Source organism: Thunnus albacares, chromosome 8 (genome assembly GCF_914725855.1).
Source record: "Thunnus albacares chromosome 8, fThuAlb1.1, whole genome shotgun sequence".
Taxonomy (NCBI): Eukaryota; Metazoa; Chordata; class Actinopteri; order Scombriformes; family Scombridae; genus Thunnus; species Thunnus albacares.
The window spans coordinates 31552985-31575048 of NC_058113.1; the positions used below are offsets into that span (position 1 = coordinate 31552985).

At 39.3% G+C, this 22064-nt stretch overlaps 1 protein-coding gene across 1 annotated transcript in view; it reads left to right on the plus strand.

Moving 5' to 3' along the window:
* Positions 1–89: 89 nt before the first annotated feature.
* sh3bp5b (SH3-domain binding protein 5b (BTK-associated)) overlaps positions 90–22064 on the plus strand; it is a 47318-nt gene continuing 25343 nt past the window's right edge. The window contains exons 1-3 of the mRNA XM_044358096.1: positions 90–446; positions 2350–2412; positions 11738–11866. Of these exons, the coding sequence (XP_044214031.1) occupies positions 369–446; positions 2350–2412; positions 11738–11866 (270 nt within the window). The 5' untranslated portion in view covers positions 90–368. The remainder of the gene's footprint in view (positions 447–2349; positions 2413–11737; positions 11867–22064) is intronic.

Genomic DNA, 22064 nt, shown 5'->3' on the forward strand with positions numbered 1-22064 from the left:
AGTATGACGCTTCGCCGCTGTATGGCACTAATCACCTCTCATACATGCACAGCCAGGCAGAAGGGGGCGTTCCCGGTCTGAAGCAAAGCTCCGGTCATTTCAGCTCCGAGCTCAGAGTCAGTGAGGAGGGAGAGCTGAGCGGGGACGGACGCTGCTGCTCGGTCCGGTGGATACAAACCAAGATGATCTTCTTCTAAAATTAAAACCTCGTCTTTTAAAACAAACCGAATAGGTCCGGGAACATCCGTTATAAAAATAAAAAAAAGGCTCGTGAATCCAGCTCGTGGTGAGGAGACAGATGAGTCCGCGGTGTCTGTAGGTTGGTCTTGTCTTTGTTCGGCTGTGACATCTGTCCCTCACCTCCAAAAATGGATCATTTAGAGAAGGAGCACAGGTCGGACGAGGAGGCTGAATATGAAGACGAGGAGGTGGATCCCAGGATTCAGGTAACTCATCTTCACATCCACTGTATCGATTAGTGGTTTTCATTGATACGGGTTCATTGTAGACCAGCCAGCAGCACCGAGTCCAGCATGATGCAGCCTCTGCGTTTTCTCAACCATTTCACTGTTTCTCCTTTTTAATTATAAGAAATACTAAACATGAACCGTCCAGTTAACATGTTACATCTAAAATAATTTAGATGTAATTCATTTTCTTTATTTTTTCTCAACTTTATCGGTCAAACTCAAAAAACATTAACCTATAAGAGGAGTATGGAGAACAAAAAGAGGAAATTTTAGTATTATGACATAAAATAAAGGATAAAGGGCAGGAAGCAGTAAAAACAAAATAATACATAAGAGGAAGAAGAAAAATTAATAAATAAAGGTTTACAGATTAGTAATCGAGTAACATTAGTCAATAATTTTATATGTTTCAAAAAATGTTTGTGTCTCTGCTGCTTTTTTTTTTTTTTTGCAGCTTGACTATAGAATTGAAATACAGCTCAACGTCACTTAGAAATAAGTCAGAGTTTGGTTTTCTATCGGTCCGTTTCATTTTTATGTTTGTGGAAATTGCCAAAAATCATAACAAATTAAAATATTGCTACCATAAAGTAAAGCACGACCACTTGACCAGTTTTTCTAGATAGAAAGTTTTGCATATGAATCCAAAATATTTTGGAATAAGAGAAAGATAAGAGCTTATCTGTTATGATGCAAATGAGTCAGAAAGTTAGAAAGCCAGTCTCGTCTATGCTTTAAGAAAAGAGAACTTCATTTTGAGCGTTATAGGAGAACAAAGCAGCATAAGTTAAAAAACAAAACAAACAAAAAAAAAAAAACCCAACTTATTCTGTATGATGACTTGGCACTTTTAGATTAAATTCAGTATGGACTGGGTTTTTAAAACTACTTGACTAATGATTATTTTCTTAATCTGTCCATTATCTTCTCAATTAATAGATTTTGTTTTCACTATAAAATGTCACAAAATAGCGAAGCTTTAATTGGCTCGTTTCATCGGTCAGCAAATCTGTCATCTAATAAATTTTATTGATCGACCAAGTATTAAAGGGCGGGTTCACAATTTTTCATGCCTGTCTTAAAACAACAGTCAGGAGCCCAAATGAACAGTGACACTTTTTTTTTTTTTTTTTTTTTGCTGAAATCATTCCTCCTGTTCAAAAATGTATTTAAAAGTTTATCTGAAGCTAATATGAAGCTTCAGCGTCCAAATGAGTCAAATCAAGTAGATATCTTTCAACGTTACAGTCTTTTTAGTGCCAAAGTCCCTCTTTTTGTTACTATACTTCCACCTGCAGCTCAACAGGGAAACACAAAGAGGGAATTTGATGCTAAAAAGACTGTAAATGTGTCAGATATCCACTTGATATGACTAACTCAGACTGCTGAAGACTCATATAAACTTCACATCAACTTTTAAATGACTGTGTGGACACACTGTGGATTTTATCCTCCATCACTTCCATTGAAAGCACATTTGAAGGATCTTTTAATATCCAGTATGAACAGGAGGAATGATTACAGCGAGGAAAACCTCTTTCACCGTTCATATGGACACCTGACTGCTGGTTTAAGACACACTTGGAAAAACTGTGAACCTGACTGATTAGTTCAGGTGTTGCCTTTAGTGAAGAAGCAAAGGTCAGAGTGTGAAGGAGTATGTGGTCAGCTGATTTGGTTAAAGAAGAAAACAGCTATTAAATGTTTAAATCACAGTTTCAATTGTTTTATTCTTTAAAAACCGTGAACCAGAGCAAACTGTCTAATTCATTCCAGATGTTCCCTCTCTGATACCTTGAGGTATTCTTTTACATTCCCCCCCCCCCAATCCTCATCCTCTCTTTGTTACCTCATCTCTCTGCTGTTCCCTCTCTTCCAGGGGGAGCTGGAGAAACTAAACCAGTCCACCGACGACATCAACAGATGTGAGACGGAGCTGGAGGTCAGTGTGTTGACACACACACACACACACACACATATGCGTGTATTGAATGTGCAGCGTATCTGTTTTTAAGCGTTTGACCGATAGAGCGTGTAATCAAACACACACAAAACAAGGCTTCACATCTACTGCTCACCTCTGCTCAGATGTGTTCACTGACTGTCAGTTAATCTCCATGGAAACTTGTTATTTTGAAGGCGTCACTGTGTGCAGATGCAGCGTTTTTCTTTTACTGAATTACTGGACCTTTGCTCCGTCTCCAGGCCAAACGGTTTATAAAGTTCACATTTTTGTATGAGTCAGCAGGTTTCAGCTTACAGGTAGTTTTGTGTGAGATACTGAGATATTATATATCACAATAAACTAATCTGGACCTTTTAAGATAATTTTACTGACAGCTGTATTCAGAGCAATTTGCAGCTGGCAGAGTTCAGAGTCTCGCTGAATGACTTTTTACCTTTGACCGAAGCAGAAGAAACGCGCTGCAGAGACGAGACTCGGTCCGTCAGGGCCATTTAACTTGCATAACTGATCTTTGAATGCCATTAAAATCCGGTAATGGCTGATGGCTTACATTTATGTAGGTCAGCAGTGTTGTGTGTGTGTGTGTGTGTGTGTGTGTGTGTGTGTGTGTGTGTGTGTGTGTGTGTGTGTGTGTGTGTGTGTGCAGCTTTATAGAGGTGAAAGTCTTCTGCAGAGATGGAGTCCAGAGTCTCTTTTCATGCTCTGCAGTTTGATGCTTGTTGTATGTGCCGGACAGGTGAAATCATTTGTGTCTTTACAGGGTTTTGTTTCAAAAGTGTAGATCTGCTATTTGGGCTGAAAGGAGAGTCTAAATCTTATTATTTTGTTAATTGATTGGCTGTTTTTGCTTGATGACCTCAAATGATTAAAGATTTGCTGGTTCCAGGTTCTCCAATGTGATGATTTGCTGCTTTTTTAGTTTTATATCGTTGTATCCTGAATATTGTTGGGTTTTAGCATGTTGGGTGGATAAAAAAGAGATCTGAATCAATCAATCAATCAGTAAAACTTAATTTAAAAGAGTTAATTGAATAAGACAACAGTAACATATAAGTGAGACTCACAGGTCAGCTTTGCTCATAGAGACTGAGGACAATCTCCCAGGTTTCTTGTTAAAACTGGGTGGAAACAATTAGAAAGTTTAACAAAACACCTGCATTGCAGAATCAATCCAAAGTCTTAGGGTGACCCTTCATATTTTGGGGTGATGACAGAGGAGAACGGGAGCGGAGAGCATCATCTCCAGTAAGGCGTGTCCTTGACAAAATGTAAGGTTGTAATGTAGGTTTATTAGTGGCTGTTCTCGCCGCCGTTCAAGCAACCAATGAGCATTTAGAAACCCCCAGACTTCAGTAGGCAGAGTCTGGTATCACAAGACTACATATGAGTTAAAATAATAAAAATACAATCAATAAAAGACACGGTCGAAATAAAATTATAAAATGCTACGCAAAGTAAATAGAACACAATAAAGCAGTAGAATGTTAATAAAAAATACATACATTCATAAATGATAAAACCATATAATTATAAGACATAAACACCAGTCTACATTTAAAAATATCTAACAAGACGTCTCCTCGGGCTCTGAGAAATTTAAACGAAACATAATCAACAGGTTGGTCAATGTTGAAAATGATCTTTTAGTTTCAGCTCTACAATCAGCTGTTTGCCCCATATCACTGACAGGTGTGTTATTGATATAAAAGCACACTTTAGAGAATAAATAAAAACTGTGTACTTCCTTTATCTCTGTCAACCTTGGAATAAACATCACATAAGTAGTTCAGCTCAGTAACAGCTTTCTAAAAAAACAACCAGAGACCAGAAGTCTGGATCAGCATCATTGGTTTGTTGTGAGTCTTCTGTCATTATCTGCTTACTTTTAGGGATGAAATGGGTCAACTGAAACTCTTAACTTCTCTCCTGTTTGCACTCAACACTGCGCTGACTGTTTGAAAGCTTGACTGATTTACGTTTTTTTTTTTTTTTTTTTTTATGGCTCCACTGACCCCAAAATCAAGTCAACATGTTTTTCGTGTGGTACAAAGACGTCTGCTGTTCAGAAACCAGTCAAACAAAACGTCAGCCAGTCAGTGTTTTCTTTGACTTTTTGAGACGCAGCATGATTAAGTGTTAAGGATCTCTTAATACAGATTTAATGGATCACAAACAGTCTAAGAATAACAACAAACAGCTTTGAATCAATTCTTAGCTCTGACCTTTTTTAAAGAAGGATTTGTTCCAAAATTTAAACCACTGGAAAAAAAACTGTGACAAGAAATCTGTGACAAAATTTGAATTTTTGGAGGATTATACAGTCGATAAATTCTTTTCTTTAGAGCTGAACAACAATTTTGACAGTCAATTAAATGTTTGAGGCATTTTTTTCCAAGTAAAAAAGGTAAAAAATCAGTGGTTCTTACTCTTCAAATGTAAAAAGATTCAGGTTTTCTTTGTTTTCTATGAGAGTAAACTGAATATCTTTGTGTTCTGGACTTGAAGTTGGACAAAACCAGACATTTGAAAACATCACCATGTGCACTTTCACTACTTGCTGACTTTCATCAACTAAATAATCATTAGTTTAGTTAACACTTTTGTACAAATACCACTGTTTCTACGAATAATATTTAGCACAGTTGGGTTTATAGTTTGCTTTATGTGACATTCATACAGAACCACATGAAAGACTTTGTGGTTCTGGACGTGTCCTTCAGTTCAAACCCAACACAAACCAGATTTAATGGTTCTGATATGATGTTCAGTTAGTTGGGACATTTTCTGTTGGTCTTCCCATAGTGCTCAAACGATTAGTCGATTAATTGATCAACAGTAAATCGACAAGGACAGTCATCCTTTCAGCAATGAAACCAAAAATTTTCTGGTTCCTGTTCTGTTGAATGTGAATATTTTCTTCTGTTAGTAGAGTTTTATGATATTAACTGAAAACTTTTATGTTTTGAACAAAACACCTTGAACTCTGGGGACTTGCGACGAGCATTTTTCACTATTCCCTGACATTTCACAGACTAAACGGTCATCAGTTCATCAAGAAACCAATCAATAATTAAAATGATCTTTAGCTGCAGCCTTCAGCTTTTAGAGGAAGGTCAGAGATGTTGACTCAAGGCCGCTGAAGGAGGACGGATGCTTGTTGTCATTATAGACCGTGAACCCGGATCCGCTGTCTCTGTTTACTCTGCTCAGCTGCTGCCCACATAAACTTCCTATTAATCTTGTTCTGATTCTTTGCCAGAATTAATCTCTTCCCTCCAAAAATCTTTCCAAATTTTGCTTTTTCTACTTGAGCCTTTGAGTTTTGGCAGAGCTCACCATTGTCTCTGTGTTCACACATTTCATCAGTCTGAGATCATCGTGTCATTTGACTTAAAGAGGCTTTTGATTCAAAGTGTTCTTAGAGGAACAGAGAGAAACTGGGAGTAATAATGAGCTAAATGAACTTCACCGATGTGAGGACGCTAACGTCTCTTTCACAGCAGCGATGCAAATGATATTTAATTTAGAGGATAAGTTGTAGACATAATGTGGTGCTGATGTTGTCGACAAGGTGAAGTGCGTCACAGTGTGAGCGTCCGAGTGGGAGGACGGAGACGCCGCACTGCAGTCCTGCACCAACATCAGTATAATCAGATACAGAGAAGAAGACGGAGGTTGTTGTTGTTGTCTGTGTAGCTTTATAACCTCTGTTGTTGTACATTTCATTTCAGTGCAAACTATAAAACAGTTTTGTGTCTCTGTAGCTGACTTTCCTTTCCTTTTCCTTCTCTGACTCACTTGTGTAGAAACTGTGGCCCTTTTGTTTTGTTTATATACAAGTCACTGAGGGTTAAGGTAAAAGTCACGATTCCTTCCTTCCCTGAAATCTGAAAGTCAGCACTTTTAATCTCCATAGTCATTGTTTCACTTGAAATCCAGTTTGCTCGAGTACAGAGTTTCTTCTTTTGTGTCTGTGAAGTAGTTTTAGTGGTGACACAGTCAGTCAGTTATTTAATCATTTAAATCATTCAACACTCGCTGGTTCCAGATTCATATTATTGTGAACTGAATATCTCTTGGTGGCAATTTTAAGATGTCACTTTGGACTTTTTTAGAGGTTTTTTTTCTGCAAAATGTTCACATTTTATAGACTCAATAATGAATCCAGGTAATATTTGACAGAGTAATTATATGCAGCCTTGTTACGTCCCTGAAACGATCCATTTAGGTTCAATAAAGTAATTAGCAGATTCATTCATTCAACCTCTATTTATACTGAGTGGTCCAGGGAGAGCAGAATCGCTCTCATTTGCATGAGCGCTGTGTGTACACGGGATGATAAAAAGAAGTTTCACAAAGCAAAAAACAAACATAAAGACAAAATTATACATTTAAAATGCAAATAAGAGACAGTGATAGAGTGGTAAAAGGATAAAAACAGCAGTAAATACAGCAGAATGCAACAATAAGGGATAAAACTTTGAAATCACTTTGTAACTTGTACTCAACTTGTATTTTATCATAAATTTGGATATTTCTAGATGTTTTAAAATGAAAGAAACTCAAAGGACATAAAGTAAATTTACATTTTAAGTATGTAGGTAATGAGCGTCAGTTTCAGGGTCACTAATATTTATATATATATATATATATACATATATATATATATATATATATATAAAAACTGAATGACAGTGAATCAGTGTGATGAAAGAACAAATATCTCTGGAGTTTTAATGCTTAAGTCGGTGTCAGTCGCCCCCAGTGAGCGATATGAACGTCAAGAGAAGATGAACGGCTGGACCAGAGGGACATGAAACGTTTGGATGAAGGATTGAAACAACAGTTTGACAGAAGAGCCGGAGGCTAAAAGTCCAACAGGAAAAGAAAAGAGACTGATAACTGTGAGCCTGGAGGGCAGGATACAGTGAAGTCAAGATCAAAAAAATCCAGACATCAGTACAGTAACGCTGGTTTCAGCTGCCTGTACGGATTTAACACCTCGGACTGCTGCTCCCCCCCCTCACAGCCTGAGGCCTTCTGGGTAATCTAACCAGGGTGATGGTGTTCTGTTTGATGCTGTACTGGGATAAAAACAGCCTTCCTCTAACACATTTTATTCACAGGTTTGGACTGACTGCGTCTCTGTCACGTCCGGTGTGTATTTTTCTGACCTGGTTTCTATATTTCGGAGGATTCTCAACACTGAAGTGGCAAAAAATAACAGCTTATCTGATAGAACTGGTTGACGCAGCCGATACTGAAACTCAGTAGTGAGTTTTTGTTCAGCATCTGTTTGCAGCTTCTTGTTACTGTAATGAAACACTAATATGATTTTTCAGTAAGTGGGTTTTTGGCAGAGGTCGAGCTTGGAACTTTAGCACCGCACTCTTGCAAGTGTCATAAGGTCCCTTTTTTTTATTATAGAGTCTATTAAAGTTCAACAAATTTAATTTTGAGCAGTTAAAATTGAATCCAAATGATCCAAACCAAATGTTTGGCAATGCAAACATTAGCATGTACATGTCACAGTAATCTAATCTTCACCCAGTGGACCTTTAGCTACGGTTGCTACACCTGTCCAGCTCTGTAGTTTACAATGATAATGATGGAAGTGTTAAGTTTTGAAACAGGAGGTTCTTGACATCAGACAGAAGTAGAGAAAAGCACCAACTTTCAGTTTTGTCCGTTGACAGTCACACCGAGACTTTAACAGATGTTGCTAGCTAGCTAGCTAATAAACATTAGCTCTGTGACTTCAGCTGACTTCTCAGTTTCCAGCTGACTCGTGAAAATGAGCCTTAAATAAACAGACACATTAGCATCTATCATAAGCTGCAGTGAATCTTATTTACTCGATTGTCATGTGCTCCATTGTTGACCACATCATTAATTATTGCCCACAAGACAACAGCGTTCACCTTCCCCAAGCGAGTACAGGTTTCACCACAGTGTGTTACTCTTTAAACTGAAATAATGAGATTTCCCTTCACTGTTCTCAAAGTGTTTCTCAGTTCTGGAGTTCACCGAAAGGTTGCGAAAGCGTCTATCTCTCAGCCACATCTAATGTGCATAGAATTCCTTATAAACGTGGTACAGTAAACAAACATCTTGCGCTCTGGATGAATATGAAATACTGCAGCCTGCTTATTCTCTCTCCTGATCATGTTGTTCAGAACTGCACCTTCTCTCTGTGCTTTGTATTTATTTACCCAACACTTTTACATTATGCATGACTCTCATATACGGGTCTGTTTTGAGAACATTTTGTGAGAACATCTTCGACTAAGTATCTGAACTTTGTTCTGCTTTATTTATAAGTCGGTTGAGATTCATGTGACAGATGAGCTAGAAATATAAAAAAGTTGAGTACATTTTGGGGAAGTTCACCATATGTGTGATTTAGTTGACTGCTGTGGCTAAAAATAACCAAACTATGAACTTGCAGAACCCTCGTTACACATAAGACACTGAAAATATCATAATAATGATTAAGAGTGGCTGAAGTTATTGCAATTCTAACAACAGTAGCATATATCTTAATTAGTTAAGGGGAATCTGTCATAACATAGTTCAAAACAGAACACATGGGAAGCAGGCAGCAAGCTTTTTTTAGTTGGCATTCATCACATAAATTAACTGTCTGTAAAAATGTATTAATTAATTACAAGAATTATACAAGAGTTCATCCAGAAACAACAACATTAGAAAGACATAATAATAACCTAAATGTTGTTTAGCTGTCATGAGCTCTTTATGTGAATGACAATCAGACTGAATTACTGTTTTGTTTCACTTGATTCATTAAGTCTGACATCATGTTCATGTTAGCAGGTTTCTTATTGGGAGTTATTTTATGTTTTAGCTCTAAACAATCAGTAGTGAGTGACGTAGCTTGTCCCACTAATGTCATTTTTAGTTGACAGGGAAGACCGTTAACATAATGTGTAAGAGTAGTTATTTAAGTCAACTTACTCATATGCGTGTTGCCGTTTTTCTGTCGCTTCTTTGTTCTCTGATGCAGCCATGTGGCTTTGTAGGAAGATGATGTCATCAGGAGCTAGGTTTACATCCAAATGTGGCACAAATTTTTGCTGAATTTTCAGAAATTTTATAATTTTATGAAAATTTCCAGTCAGTTGCCATTAAACCATGACAGAAGTAGAGAGCACAACAAGATGATGTAATTAAAAAAGCACCTTTCAAACCTTAAACAGTGAAAAAATAATGTAGAAAACATGATGGAGGTATTGTTTCTGTTTGTTTCATGTATTAATCTGAGGAACGTTACAGTCTCCTCATCGCTCCATCGCTTGTTACATGTTGCTTTTATCAATACACCTCAGCCAAGCATAAAAAGCTTTTTTTCTGATATTTCAAATTTCCACTCAGGTTTTTTTTTTATGTGCAAGTTGAGAATGAGAATAAAAGCAGGTGGATGGAAATGCACCACTGATCTCCATGAGAACTGCTCAGCTTGTAAAAACGATTGAATAACGTCCTCTGTGACTCTCTGGAAAAGCTTTGTCAAGTCTGAGAGGAATGACCCTGATGATGTCAGAGTGTCATCGGGGGTTTCACAAACTGTGATGTGGAATTTTAAAGACATGTGTGTTTCCAAGGCAGTACTATGGACTAAAAGTTCGATTTCAACCATCCTTTCTTTCTATTTTCTGTCTCAATTGGTTTCTCCAACCAGGAGAAAACAGCCGTCAATAGGAACAACTCCTGACCCATTTGAAACACCATCAGTTCTTACTTATTGAGCTTTTGAGAACAAGGAGAAAGTTTGTTGTCTTTGATCTGATCCATGGTGGCAAAACTAACCATGTTAGGGTTAGGGTTAGATTTTTCTTTGCAGGCTTTTTAGCTTGTTTCCTGGACAGTGTCTTGTTAACCTTAAAAGCCTCCAGATTAGAGATTTTATGGGTAGGAGAGACTTTGAACTCATCCTGTCATGAGATGATGGTTATCCTCTTAAATCTTTGACCCAAGAGGTCAAAATGTCTGAGACTCTTTACCAGTCAGCACTACTAAAGAAGCCTCTTGGATGAGAAACGAATAAATCAGCAAATTCAATTTTCCTTTTACATATTACCTCTAGATATCCTACTACTTGGATAACTGAGAGTAGTCATATACTGTACTATAAACCCTACAAAGGTTTCTTGTCTTAAACTGAAGGGTAACTCTGGGGACAGAAAGTTATTGGAGTTTTCCCAGAATTCCCCTGCAGTGATCTGTACAATTTTCCACTTGTTTTTCTTCTTCTTCTTCTCCTTTTTTTGTTCTTGTTCTTAGAAAGTTCTGTGCCCTTCATGCAAGTTAGAGGACCGTGATGAAATTTCAGAGCTGAAAGCTTATCGGTCTGAGAAATTACCCTTGATGAGTACCAATGAACGAACAAAGCTCTCAAGGATGGAACAAATAGTTTGCTTTGTACCAGTTAACCAAATTATTATTCGGACATTCATTTTTCACAGACGTCATCGGAATAAGCTCAGGTCTGTTTTTTCTGTGTTTATTGGGACTTGTTCTCAGGAGCACTGTGTCATCTTTATTTGGCACATGGTGTGAATATTTTCCCCAGTTTAGATTAAGGTTAATGGCTTGGAGCTAATGTTTCTTATCCAGTGTTCAGACTTTCTTATTTAGTGTTTTTATCTTGGAGTTCTTGGGGTTTTCGGTGCTCTCAAGTTCTTACCGGTTGTGACTCATAAGTGTTGATTCAGAAGTGGAAGGTGAACATTTAAAGGCAGGAAAGGACATTTCTTTACAGTATAAAACAATGATTTATACAACTCTGATTTATCCGACAGTGAAACTGAGAGCTGCTCTGATTTGTCCTTAGTCGATCATTTTCTTATCCGAATCCCTTCACATAACTGCTTCCTTTTAACTCAATGAAACACTAATAGGATTTTTCACTAAGTGGGATTCGGCAGAGGTCTAAAGTTGCCTAATTCAGGTTAAGCTTTTATTTGGTATGTCTGTTGCAGAGCTTAAGTGGTTGACATTATTCAGTGTTTGGGTTCAAGCTGAGGAAAAGCCATCCCTGCATACAGGAAATGTGTATGTAGTGAAGTATGAGTCAGTGACTGAATATCTTAATAACACATTGACATGCACATTTTTTAAGATAAGTGAACCTTCACACCCTCCAATCATGCGGATCACCTGAGTTGTCAGCAGGTTGCTTCTTTTGAACTGGACTGTTCTGACTTCTTGAAATGCAGAACGCTCGAATGTTTGTTTTGACCTGAGTTTTAAAATCTTCTCTCTCTCTCTCTCTCTCTGTCAGGATGCGAGACAGAAGTTCCGCTCTGTTCTGGTGGAGGCCACAGTGAAGCTGGATGAACTGGTAAAGAAGATCGGCAAGGCTGTGGAGGAGTCGAAGCCTTACTGGGAAGCTCGCCGGCTGGCCAGACAGGTCAGTCAACACTGCATGGAGGGAGGGAGGGAGGGACGGAGGGTAGAAACATTCAGAGATGTGATTTTTGTGTTTGGTGAAGGTCCAAGTCTAGTCTCAAGTCTGGGAAAACGTTGGCAGTTTTGCTTTAAAAATGACTTTAACAATTAATTGATTATTGAAATAGTTGCTGATTATATTTCTATCGATTGCAGCTGTACAGAAGTCATGTTTACATACAGTGTTGCTCACTGAATTGCATTGTGTGTTTCCTTGAGGTCTAACAGAAGTGTTGAATGCATTTCCTTCCTCAAAACATTTGCAAACTTTTTTTTTTAAAGATGTTGAAACCTGCGTTGTTTACATCCATGTTCACTTCTTCAGGGCAGTTCTTCTTCTTTGCCTTTTGGTGTATTACTGCCACCTGTAACTCAGTGAAACAGTGTGAAACCAACATGTATCACATGTACGAGACCAACAGAACCGAGACCTACTTGTATTCAATAGGGGTATAACCGTACACAATATTGGCGGTTCGGTATGTACTTCGGTTTTGGGGTCACGGTTCGGTACGTTTTTGGTACAGCAGGAAAAAAAGAAAGATAGAAAATAATATTTCGGTCCTTAATTTTGAAAAACGTACACATCGGCTCATCGGTCAAAGCTATCACTGAAACAGTTTAGTTGTGCTGCAGTGCAAAAGGAAAACAGCCCGTCTGTTTCCTGCAGGGACTCTTTGCAGGACACCTGCTGACATGATGATTTATGTTCAATCAGAACTGGTTCTTACGTGTCGTTCAACCACGTCGGAAATCAAATGTGTTTATAGTTGTTCCGAACGGCTTCACTCAGAGGTGACCTTCACAGAGCAGAGAAGAGCGGAGAGGGGGACACGCAATATTGTTTAAATATGGAGGCAATGGTGCATATTTTAATAATAATGATGGCAACAACACTACATGAGCATGGGTAACCAGGGAAACCAGGGTAACTTAGCTAAGCATACAAGCATACATCCATGAACATGCTACCTGCATGCTACAGCTGCAGTGCTGCACTGCCAAAACATTTCAGGTGGAACTCAAACTCTATAATTATTGTTTTGTGAGTAAGTGGATTATGAAACTATTTTGACATTAATTGTTTGGGTCAGGGAGCAAACCGAACCGAGGAAAGTCGTGTAGCAAACAGTTTAGGGCGAATACACGTACCGTTACAGCTCCAGTAAAACTACATACTGTTACTAGAGGTAAAAAACTCCACAGGGAACCTTTTTAAGTATGAATCATTCTAACAGAAAGTGGGAAGACTTGGGTGGAAGATGGGTGCAATAGCAGCAAGATGGCAAAAGGTTAGAGACTTTTCATCAAGGTAAACTCCTGTATAAATGAATGATGGTTCATTGGTGGTGTTGAACTACAACATGTTGATTATGTGGTCAAATATATTACGTATAAATAAGTTTTAGTTTCCCTGCAGGTGTTTTTCATCTTTCACTACTCTAAAAATCACATTTTGATGAATTTGTTTCCTGTCTGCTAACATTTGGCAACAGTTTCTTCTTCAGAAGAAACGAGAATTTTCATGCATGAAAGCTGATCACTCTCAGTAGAGTCGATCAGTAAAATGCAGAAATTAACCACAGTTTAAAAATGTTCATGATGGGGGGAAATACACGATCATTTCAGAACATGATCTCAGTTCCCTTTTCAGCTCAGCTTCAGTAAAGTGTGTGTGTGTGTGTGTGTGTGTGTGTGTGTGTGTGTGTGTGTGTGTGTGTGTGTACACATAAAGAGGGAAGCAGCCACCTGCACGTCTCGATAAAAGCCCGCACAGCTGTAAGCTCTCAGCCAGGAAGTGACTAAGACTCTAAAAGGCTTCATTGTGCAGTCTCCAGCCTCCGAGCTGTAGTGGCTTTAAGGTTTTCACAAGGAGATGAATAATTGCTATAAGCATGCTGGATAATTTTTATTTTTTTTTTGCCTTTACTAGACAGTTATTGGCAGAGATATGCTGGATGATTTTCAGTGCTGAAATACAGTGAATGTTGAAAGAGTTACTGTGAAGTGACGTTGCAACATAACTTCCCCCTTTGTTCTTTCTCTACGCCCTTTTTTTTTTTTTTTTTTAAGCCATTTAAACAAAGTCCTCTAAGGCCACTGCTACTATTATTATGATGAAGGGTCACATGGAAATGTTCAAGTGGAGATTAATCACATTTGTGTCCAACGAAACTAAATCCTTGAAGAAATCAATGTCATATAATTTGGTTTGGCCTTCGTCTTTGGCCTTCAACTGTATAGCTGTGTCTTTAATCTGAGTTTTGTCACAGAGCCCAACATTTTTATTTTGATTTTTTTATTTTACGTATTTGGCTACCGTTTGTAGCTTTGGGGTTTATTAGCATTAATTCTTTTGGTTGTCAAGGTCATCAGACAATCCATTAATTCATCCCTCCGTTCTTTGTCAAAGCTTTCAGGATGCCCAAAGTGCTTCAGAGGATGAATCTACAAATAAATTAGAAATTGAGACATAAATCTTATATATATCTATAATAATACAGAATTGTCTCCTGTTGTTTTGAGTGCACCGAGTGTCCTCAGGGGAACTGAGATGAGGATGTACAGCACGTGATTGTTCTCGTTTCTTCCACTTGTCTGCTCACCTGCTGGCTGATTTTTATTTCTGTCTCCTCTCAACGTCAACTTTCACCTTTTTAAGTGTAGTTTAAGTTTTGTTTCAACCGTAAAAAAACCGTAAGGTCAACCGTAAAATACGCTTTAAACCCAAGAGAGAAAATTTAGAGTCGGTTACAGCGTCCAGTTAGCAGATATATTGCATCTATTATGGATGTTTCTGTGTCCTGAGGAAGGTCATGTCTCATAGAGAAAGAGCAGAAATATGTAGAGGTGAGGTGAAGATCTATCTTCCTCCAAGGAGGAACTTTTCTTTTGGTGTGTTAAGGGGAAACCTTTCAACCGCACGCTCCTTCCCTGCATGACCAGTCACACTAATTTAGCTTGACATCCGTCTGACAAAATAATCGGTTACAGTTACAGGATAAGATTAAACCTCATCTCATCATCGTCATCATCATCGTCATCATCATCATGCAGATGACCCACTTCTGCCAGCACTAATAAGTAGATAAAGAAACTTGTCATGTAACTTGGGTGTCGTGTTTAAGGATCTTCTCACCTGAAGTGTTCTTCATGGAGCTCTACTTTACTCCCGTTCCTCCTTTTAACTCTTGAATTTTGTGATCAAGTCTTAAATCTGACAGAAGCTTTGATTTTAAGCCCAGAAGTTATTCATAAAACATGTTTGGAATGTGTCAGACTCTTCACTTCCTGTCCTCCAGTTGTATCTGTATGGGGTTTTATTTTATTTATTAATTGATGCATCTCTTATCTGTCAGAATGGATGCAAGTGAAGTTATTAAAACTAGAAAACAACCAGTATTAGTCGAACATGTGCTGAAAGAAAAGAGCACATGAGATTAATGTCAACGTTGATGAGATGTCTAGATTTTGTTGAGAGTTGACAGAAATCTGCCACTTTATGAAGTAAAAGAGTTTAAATCTGCTACATGAGACTCAAATGGATTCATGTGTGAATCAGAAAACTCATCTGCAACAATTTTGATCATTGAATAATCGTTTTAGTCCTTTTTTTTTTAGCAGAAATGCACCAAATTTGCAGCTTTTCAGCTTCTCAAATGTACAGATTTTATCTTTTTTTCTTTGTCATACATGATAATAAACTGATTATCTTGGATAAAACATCTGAAGACATCACTTTAAGCAGTCATCAGCACATTTTAACATCACATTTTCACTGTTTTTCTGACGTTTTATAGACTAAATGAATATCAGGAAGCAGGAGAATAACTGGCAGATTAACTGATAATGAAAATAGTTAGTTAGTTGCTTCTGACCCAACACATGGGGACATCGGGGTACGTTGCAGGTTCTCCCTCATCTCTACATCATCTACAACATCTGGGCTGCTGTTGCCCTGATATGTTGCCCATATAACGATGAGAGCAGCCAGATGAAGGACGGATTTGTTGCATCTGTGTATTAAAAAAACAGAAACTCAGGGTTCAGAAACACACATCTCATCTTCACGCTGCTGCAGTGTTCACTCCACTGTTGTCACAGATCAAGACTCTATGAAGCAGAACCATAAGACCCAGGCTAGTTGATAATTCATCGGAATGAACTTGGCGAACGTGTTTTATCGGTCGAAGCATCTTGTTCGAGGACACTTTACTCATTTATCTCCTCCGTCCAGGTTTTCTCAGCAGGTCTGATGTTTGAAATCACAGCCAGCTTGTTTCTAACCTCACCGCAGCTGAATCCACTGGCCTATATAAACATTTTTTTTCCATCTGGTGTATGTACTCTATCCGTGCTCGCTCTCCAAATGCCTCCGAGGGAAGATTGAGCCTTTTGTTATGCTTTATATCAACAGCGAGGGATAAACGTCAGCTCTGGTAGACCCGGCTTGTGTCCTGCTCTCTCGGATCTTTTCATCACTTGTCTCTCTGCGTCCCTCCTCTGTAGTCGCTCTTTGTCTGTCCTCTCTGATGGCTACAGGCTGCATTATCAGATCTCTGCAGTAATTCACTCCACTGGTCCAGCACTTCATTTAAAGCTTCGCTACAGTAAACCTGCAAAAGAACATTCTGGATGAGATTTTTAGGAGCTCATTGTTTCATATAGAGTTACAAAGAATGTTTTATATGTTCGTTACTCACTTAATTATTTGTTGGTTAATAAGAGAGGCTTAATAAGATCATCTTTTATCCGCCCAGCAGTCTGAAATCCACTTTTCAGATGCAGATGATGTCATTTTTGCTTGATAAGAGTTTAACGGCTAATTGATTAATCATGTAGTCGTATCATTACTAGCAATTATTTGTATCCCTGAGATGTCTGTGTGTGATGATGTTGCTTCTTGCACATCTGTTTTGATCAAAACGCCATACATCCATACATTCTCCATGAAAGAGCGACCGACTTCCCTCCTCTCCTCCTCCACACTGCAGCAGTCAATTCAGCTCAGCTCGATGTTGCTGTGCCCGTCGAACTGTTGTCAGGAAACACATCTCATCCGACCCCCGACTGCGATCACCGGAGCCGTTTAGTGTACATACAGGCCGGCTCGTACTGTTCAAACATCCACTGAAGAGAGGTGTGTCTGGCGTTAATCACTTATCTATGATGAAGGCTAAACACACAAGATAGGGGCGTGTGTGTGTGTGTGTGTCTCCTCTCCCTCCTCTTTCTCCACAAAGGAAGAAATGCTGTGAGAAGACACATATCACCTGATATAACGACTATGAGAACAGTGACTGACCGCCTCTGTCCTCATACAGGTCAAATCTCTGGTTGAGAGACGTGTGTGTTTGTCCAGCGATATTCTCTCATCTGTGGTGACGATTACGCTAAACACACACACACACACACACACACACTGGAGAGAAGGGGTGTGTGTGTCTGTCTCGTTCTTTCTCGGGAGGTGAGCGAGGACAAACGCTGAGATGCGAAGCCAGCCGCCGTGAATATCACACACACAGCCGGCGATGGTGCGTTGGTGCGTTCACGGACCTCACCACCTCCTGTAACTTTCACCAGCACAAAAATTTGTGGTAATACGGTTATATTTTGTGAGGTTTTGAGCAACCCCAGCACCTCAAAAATGCTAAAACTAATCGAGCTGACGTGCCGATGCCCAACTTTTATGTCAAATCAAAATATTCTACTAGTTCAAACAAGTTTTGTGAGTTTTTGTGCATCCTAAAGGCCTCAAACATGTTCATAAAAATGGAAATTGACACACGAAATCCAAAATGTCTGACTAGAGAACGATAAGAGTGATGATCCCGCTGAATTTCATGAACATCAAAGCAGCTTTATCCCGACGTGACCCTGCATCTGGGAGACACACTGCCGTCTCTTTGTCACTGTCCTCACGTAGCCCTTCATCACCCGCACCGGAAACCAAGTTTACAACACTGCAGCACTGCTTCGCTTCGCTTCATCCGACGTTTGATTATGTAATTTGTTGTTTTCATTTCATCTGGTTTTGTTATTGACTGTTTAATCCGTCTGGAAAGAAGCTGAGGACGATCGTAGGAACTCAAATCTCTTTCTTTGTTGCATCTTATTGTCCTTTTCTAATTTCCTTCCTTTGTTGCACCGTTTCAGGACATTTGTTGCCTTTTCCTTCCTTTTATGCCTCTTTCTCCCTTTTTCCTTTCATTTCTTTTCTCCCTTATCTTGTTTTTTACTCCTTTTTTTTACCCTCTTTCCTCAATCTTTCCTTTTTATTTTTCTTTCCCTATTTGCACTCCTCCTTTCTGCTTTATTTTATCTTTCATCGGTGTGTATTATTTGTTTCTGCCTCACTCCTCCTCCCTTTTTTTTTTTCTTCTCTTCCTTTTATTTCTTCATCTCACTTCAGTTTCTCCTCCTCGTCACAGCATGCACACAATATTTACCTTGACTCATTGTTTATTTGCCCCCTTTGGGAAATCTCTCCCTTTCTCTCTGCGCTGCCTCCGTCACTCGCTCTACCACTCCGTTTGATAAGAAACACATTATTTGCAGCTGCAGATAAGGAGCCGGCAGCGCCCAGGGAGCGGCGGCGGCGGCGGCAGCGACAGAAGGAGACAAACGACTCGGTTCGACCTTGACTCCAGATGGAAGATAAAACACAGACCTATAGCTCTAAAAGCATCGGATAATTGACATTTGCGTATCAGGCATCTCGCTGGCAGCGAAGGGTTCATGAGTGATTCACAGCACATGAGTACAATCATAGGGTTTCCCCACTGAGCTCTCCAGGGCATTGAAAATCCTTGAAAGTTTGAAAACAATAATAATTAAATGGATTGGCTCAGCTTTACCCCTGCAAGAATGGTCTGTAGTGCCAACAAGTAATATCTGGACAGTCATTATAAAGCAGAATTCTTATATTTGATGTCCGAGTGAGACGAGACGATGCTCAGACGAGACCTACAATAGAGATTGTGAAGTGACCTTAAATGCACAAACTTAGTCCCCATTTCCACCTGTCATTATCATATTATCTATATCAGGATATCCTGTGTAGATAAGGAAAAACAAAGCAGGTAGAACACATCCAATCGGCCACACCATCTCCGGAGTTGGTCTGGCTCACGTTGAATCATTGAATCTCATAGCAGAATATAGATAAGATATTAATATTAAGCATAAATGCAAAGACCAGTCAATCGAATGTTATTATCCTGATGTACGAGGCGGGAGGACCTGAAAATTCCCGGAAGCCATGAATGTCACAGGAGTTAGGGTATAGTTATCAGATTTTCATGTAGGTATAGCGTATGTTTACATCTTGGTGAAACTAAAACTGTTACTGGAAGGAAGAAGATTCGCTCACCGTGGAAGAAATCTGGACACGGTGACAAAAGATGACAACCGTAAATGTTTCCAGGAACAGGAGACGCATCGGGACGAGTGTATCACATCTCGAGGAGAGAGTACTCTGAAGGGGATTAGAACTGAAAAATTGAAGACAGTTTTTTTGGGGATTTTTGGGTCTCTCCTGGTTTGTATTCAGATACAGATCACATGTTAATACCAGCTGTAAATGAGGCCTTAATGTGTCTGAGTTTCAAGCGTATTCCCCATGACCTAGTAATTAGAAGAAACACAAGGAAACGTCCATACATGTCTTGAATATAACTTTTTAGGCCTTGTAAAAAATAAATAAATGAATGAATGGTTCAGTCACAGCTCCACAAGCAGTTTGTTTACAGGCACAAGTTGGAACACCTTTCAACTATAATTGTTCTCACGTTCTTTATCGATTAGATTTGAAATCTCCAAATGTGTCCATTTACAGTTTATGACCTATATTCTTATCTAAATGGATTCATGTTTAAAAGAAAGTATTATCAAAGTGTATTGTTACTGAACACACATTGTCTCCTTGTTCCTCACGTGTGCCGGCGTTAACAAGATCCGGGCAACAACCGCTTATCGGTCAGCCATTGTTCCTTCGCTGTTTTCTTATTCAAATTAAGGGTAAATGGGTTACACGGGAAAATGTTCTCTGGAGTTTTGAAGTGTTGCTTGGAAGCGTGATGTAGTGACTCATGAGACTTCATGATAACTTCCTCAATTTTGGACTCTGTGGGTCAAAGGTCAGCACTGTTAAAACGGTTTACAGTTGGTCAACAGCAGGAACTTCAAGGATACTTTGGGGCGAACGCACTAAAACTTGCATGAATCAAACTTTTCACCTTTCACTGAGGGGAAAAGTGTCTCCAACCATTAAGTTAAATAGCTTAAAGCTCCTCTTTTTCCACTTTGATCCTGAAGGTTTGTCAGGTAAGGAAAAAAACCTACTGATGACCCGTACTCTAATTGTGGAAGTGGGTCAGGGTGACAAAGCTAAAAAGTTTGCATGAGTGCTTCAAAGAGATGCACGTTTTTTTTTAGTTTTTTTTTAAGTGCTGACTCCGTTGGGATGGAGCAGAGCTGCCGTATCTGAAGTTAAACTTTAAACGTCATGAAATATGCATCGGGCTTACTTCTTATTCCACTTCACCTCTCAAGACTCTGCTGGAGATGGAAACCAAGGCAGTCAGGAAACGTGAATGTTTGTTTTCCTCATATTTGTGGTAGTATCGTGTTTAAAAAGCCACAAACATGTAAAGACGTTCCTTGAATCCAGTTGGTGAAAGTGGTGTAATTTCGTTATGCGTCGCCGGTCCCTTTTCTCTTGTGTGGATTTCATATTTTGGAGCCAGAACACTTCTCTTTGCTGGTTATTCTGTATAAGAGTCAAGTGAATACTCTCAATCTACTGGTTTTGTGTTGCGATGGAACATAAAAGGGTCTGAAAGTGGATGAGTCAGTCCCTCCTCATCAGTGTGGTGCTTGCAGGAGCTGATTGAATTCAGCAGTCCGCTCAGCCTGCAGCATCACACTGTGAGTCTGCAGGTTTCTACTGGTGAGAGAGAGAGGCAGTCGCACTTTGAAATATGGGAAGGCAGATTGGGAATGCATTTGGAGTATTTGGATGGAGGATTGAAGGAAACGTGCAATAAATTCACAGATGGGAGGATGAGTTTTAAGAGATTAGTGATATCTGGTGCAGCGATAGCAAAATGGTTCTGGTCTTTGTAGCGCTAATCATTTCACTCCATATGTCTCCATCTGTCTCCTACCAGTGTATTTGCCCCAAATAACAATTATTTTCTTGATTAATTGATTCATTGTTTAGTGTATAAACAGTCAAAAAGAAGTGGAAAACGTCCATCAAAACTACCCAGAGCCCAAACTGGTGTCCTTAAATTGCTTGTTTTGTCGGACCAACAGTCCAAAAACCTAAAAATATTTATATTAGTTTTGGCATTTTTGCTCGGAAAATGATTGAAACGATTAATCAATTATCAAAATAGCTGCAGATTAATGCAGATCAAACACTCCCCCAAGCCCCTGAAAATTAATTTTGATCTTTTAGGTTTTATCAGTAAACTGGTCTTCCTCCTGTTAATCATCCTCAGATGATTGTATGTGGGGTCGTCTTCAGTGACCAAGACCCTGGCCTGAGTATGAACAGACGTCAAGGGTTTAGGGAGGGAATGAGGGAGAAACTATGAGCAAATCTCGGCTGTAGATTACCTTGTGAGGTAGCTGGATTGGAGAGATTGCGCTTTTCAGGCTTCAAGTTATGCACTTGTGTCCGAACCAGCAATCAAGCGTCCTGTGAGGATTCTTGTGAATCCAGCTGCCTCACAATGTAAGACAGTGATTGACGGTGATAGACAGATGGTGCATCCAATCACCTGCCAAGTATTTTTTGAAAGCACCTGCCCTTTTCCACTCAGTCGCCAAGGACGATGCTTTCAGATGCTTCTGTTGTAATAAACCATCTGGCGCGTCAGGTTAGGCCGTTGAGACAATGATACGCTACGGAGAGGAAGATGCGAGCAGGGAGATGGAGGATGGAGTGATAGATGTCGAGAAAATCTGACTGAGAGAGATCGACAAAGACACTTTGCTTAATGGATGTGTGTATGTTTTGGCTCTGTGTCAATAGTCAAAACCTGTGTGTTTCCTTTCCTCTCTCATCAGACAGATGGGATGCTGGGAGAGGCTGTGGTTGAGTGGAGGGGTGAGGTTGGGGGCCACTTGATAAGCTGGTGAGGAGTGCTGTG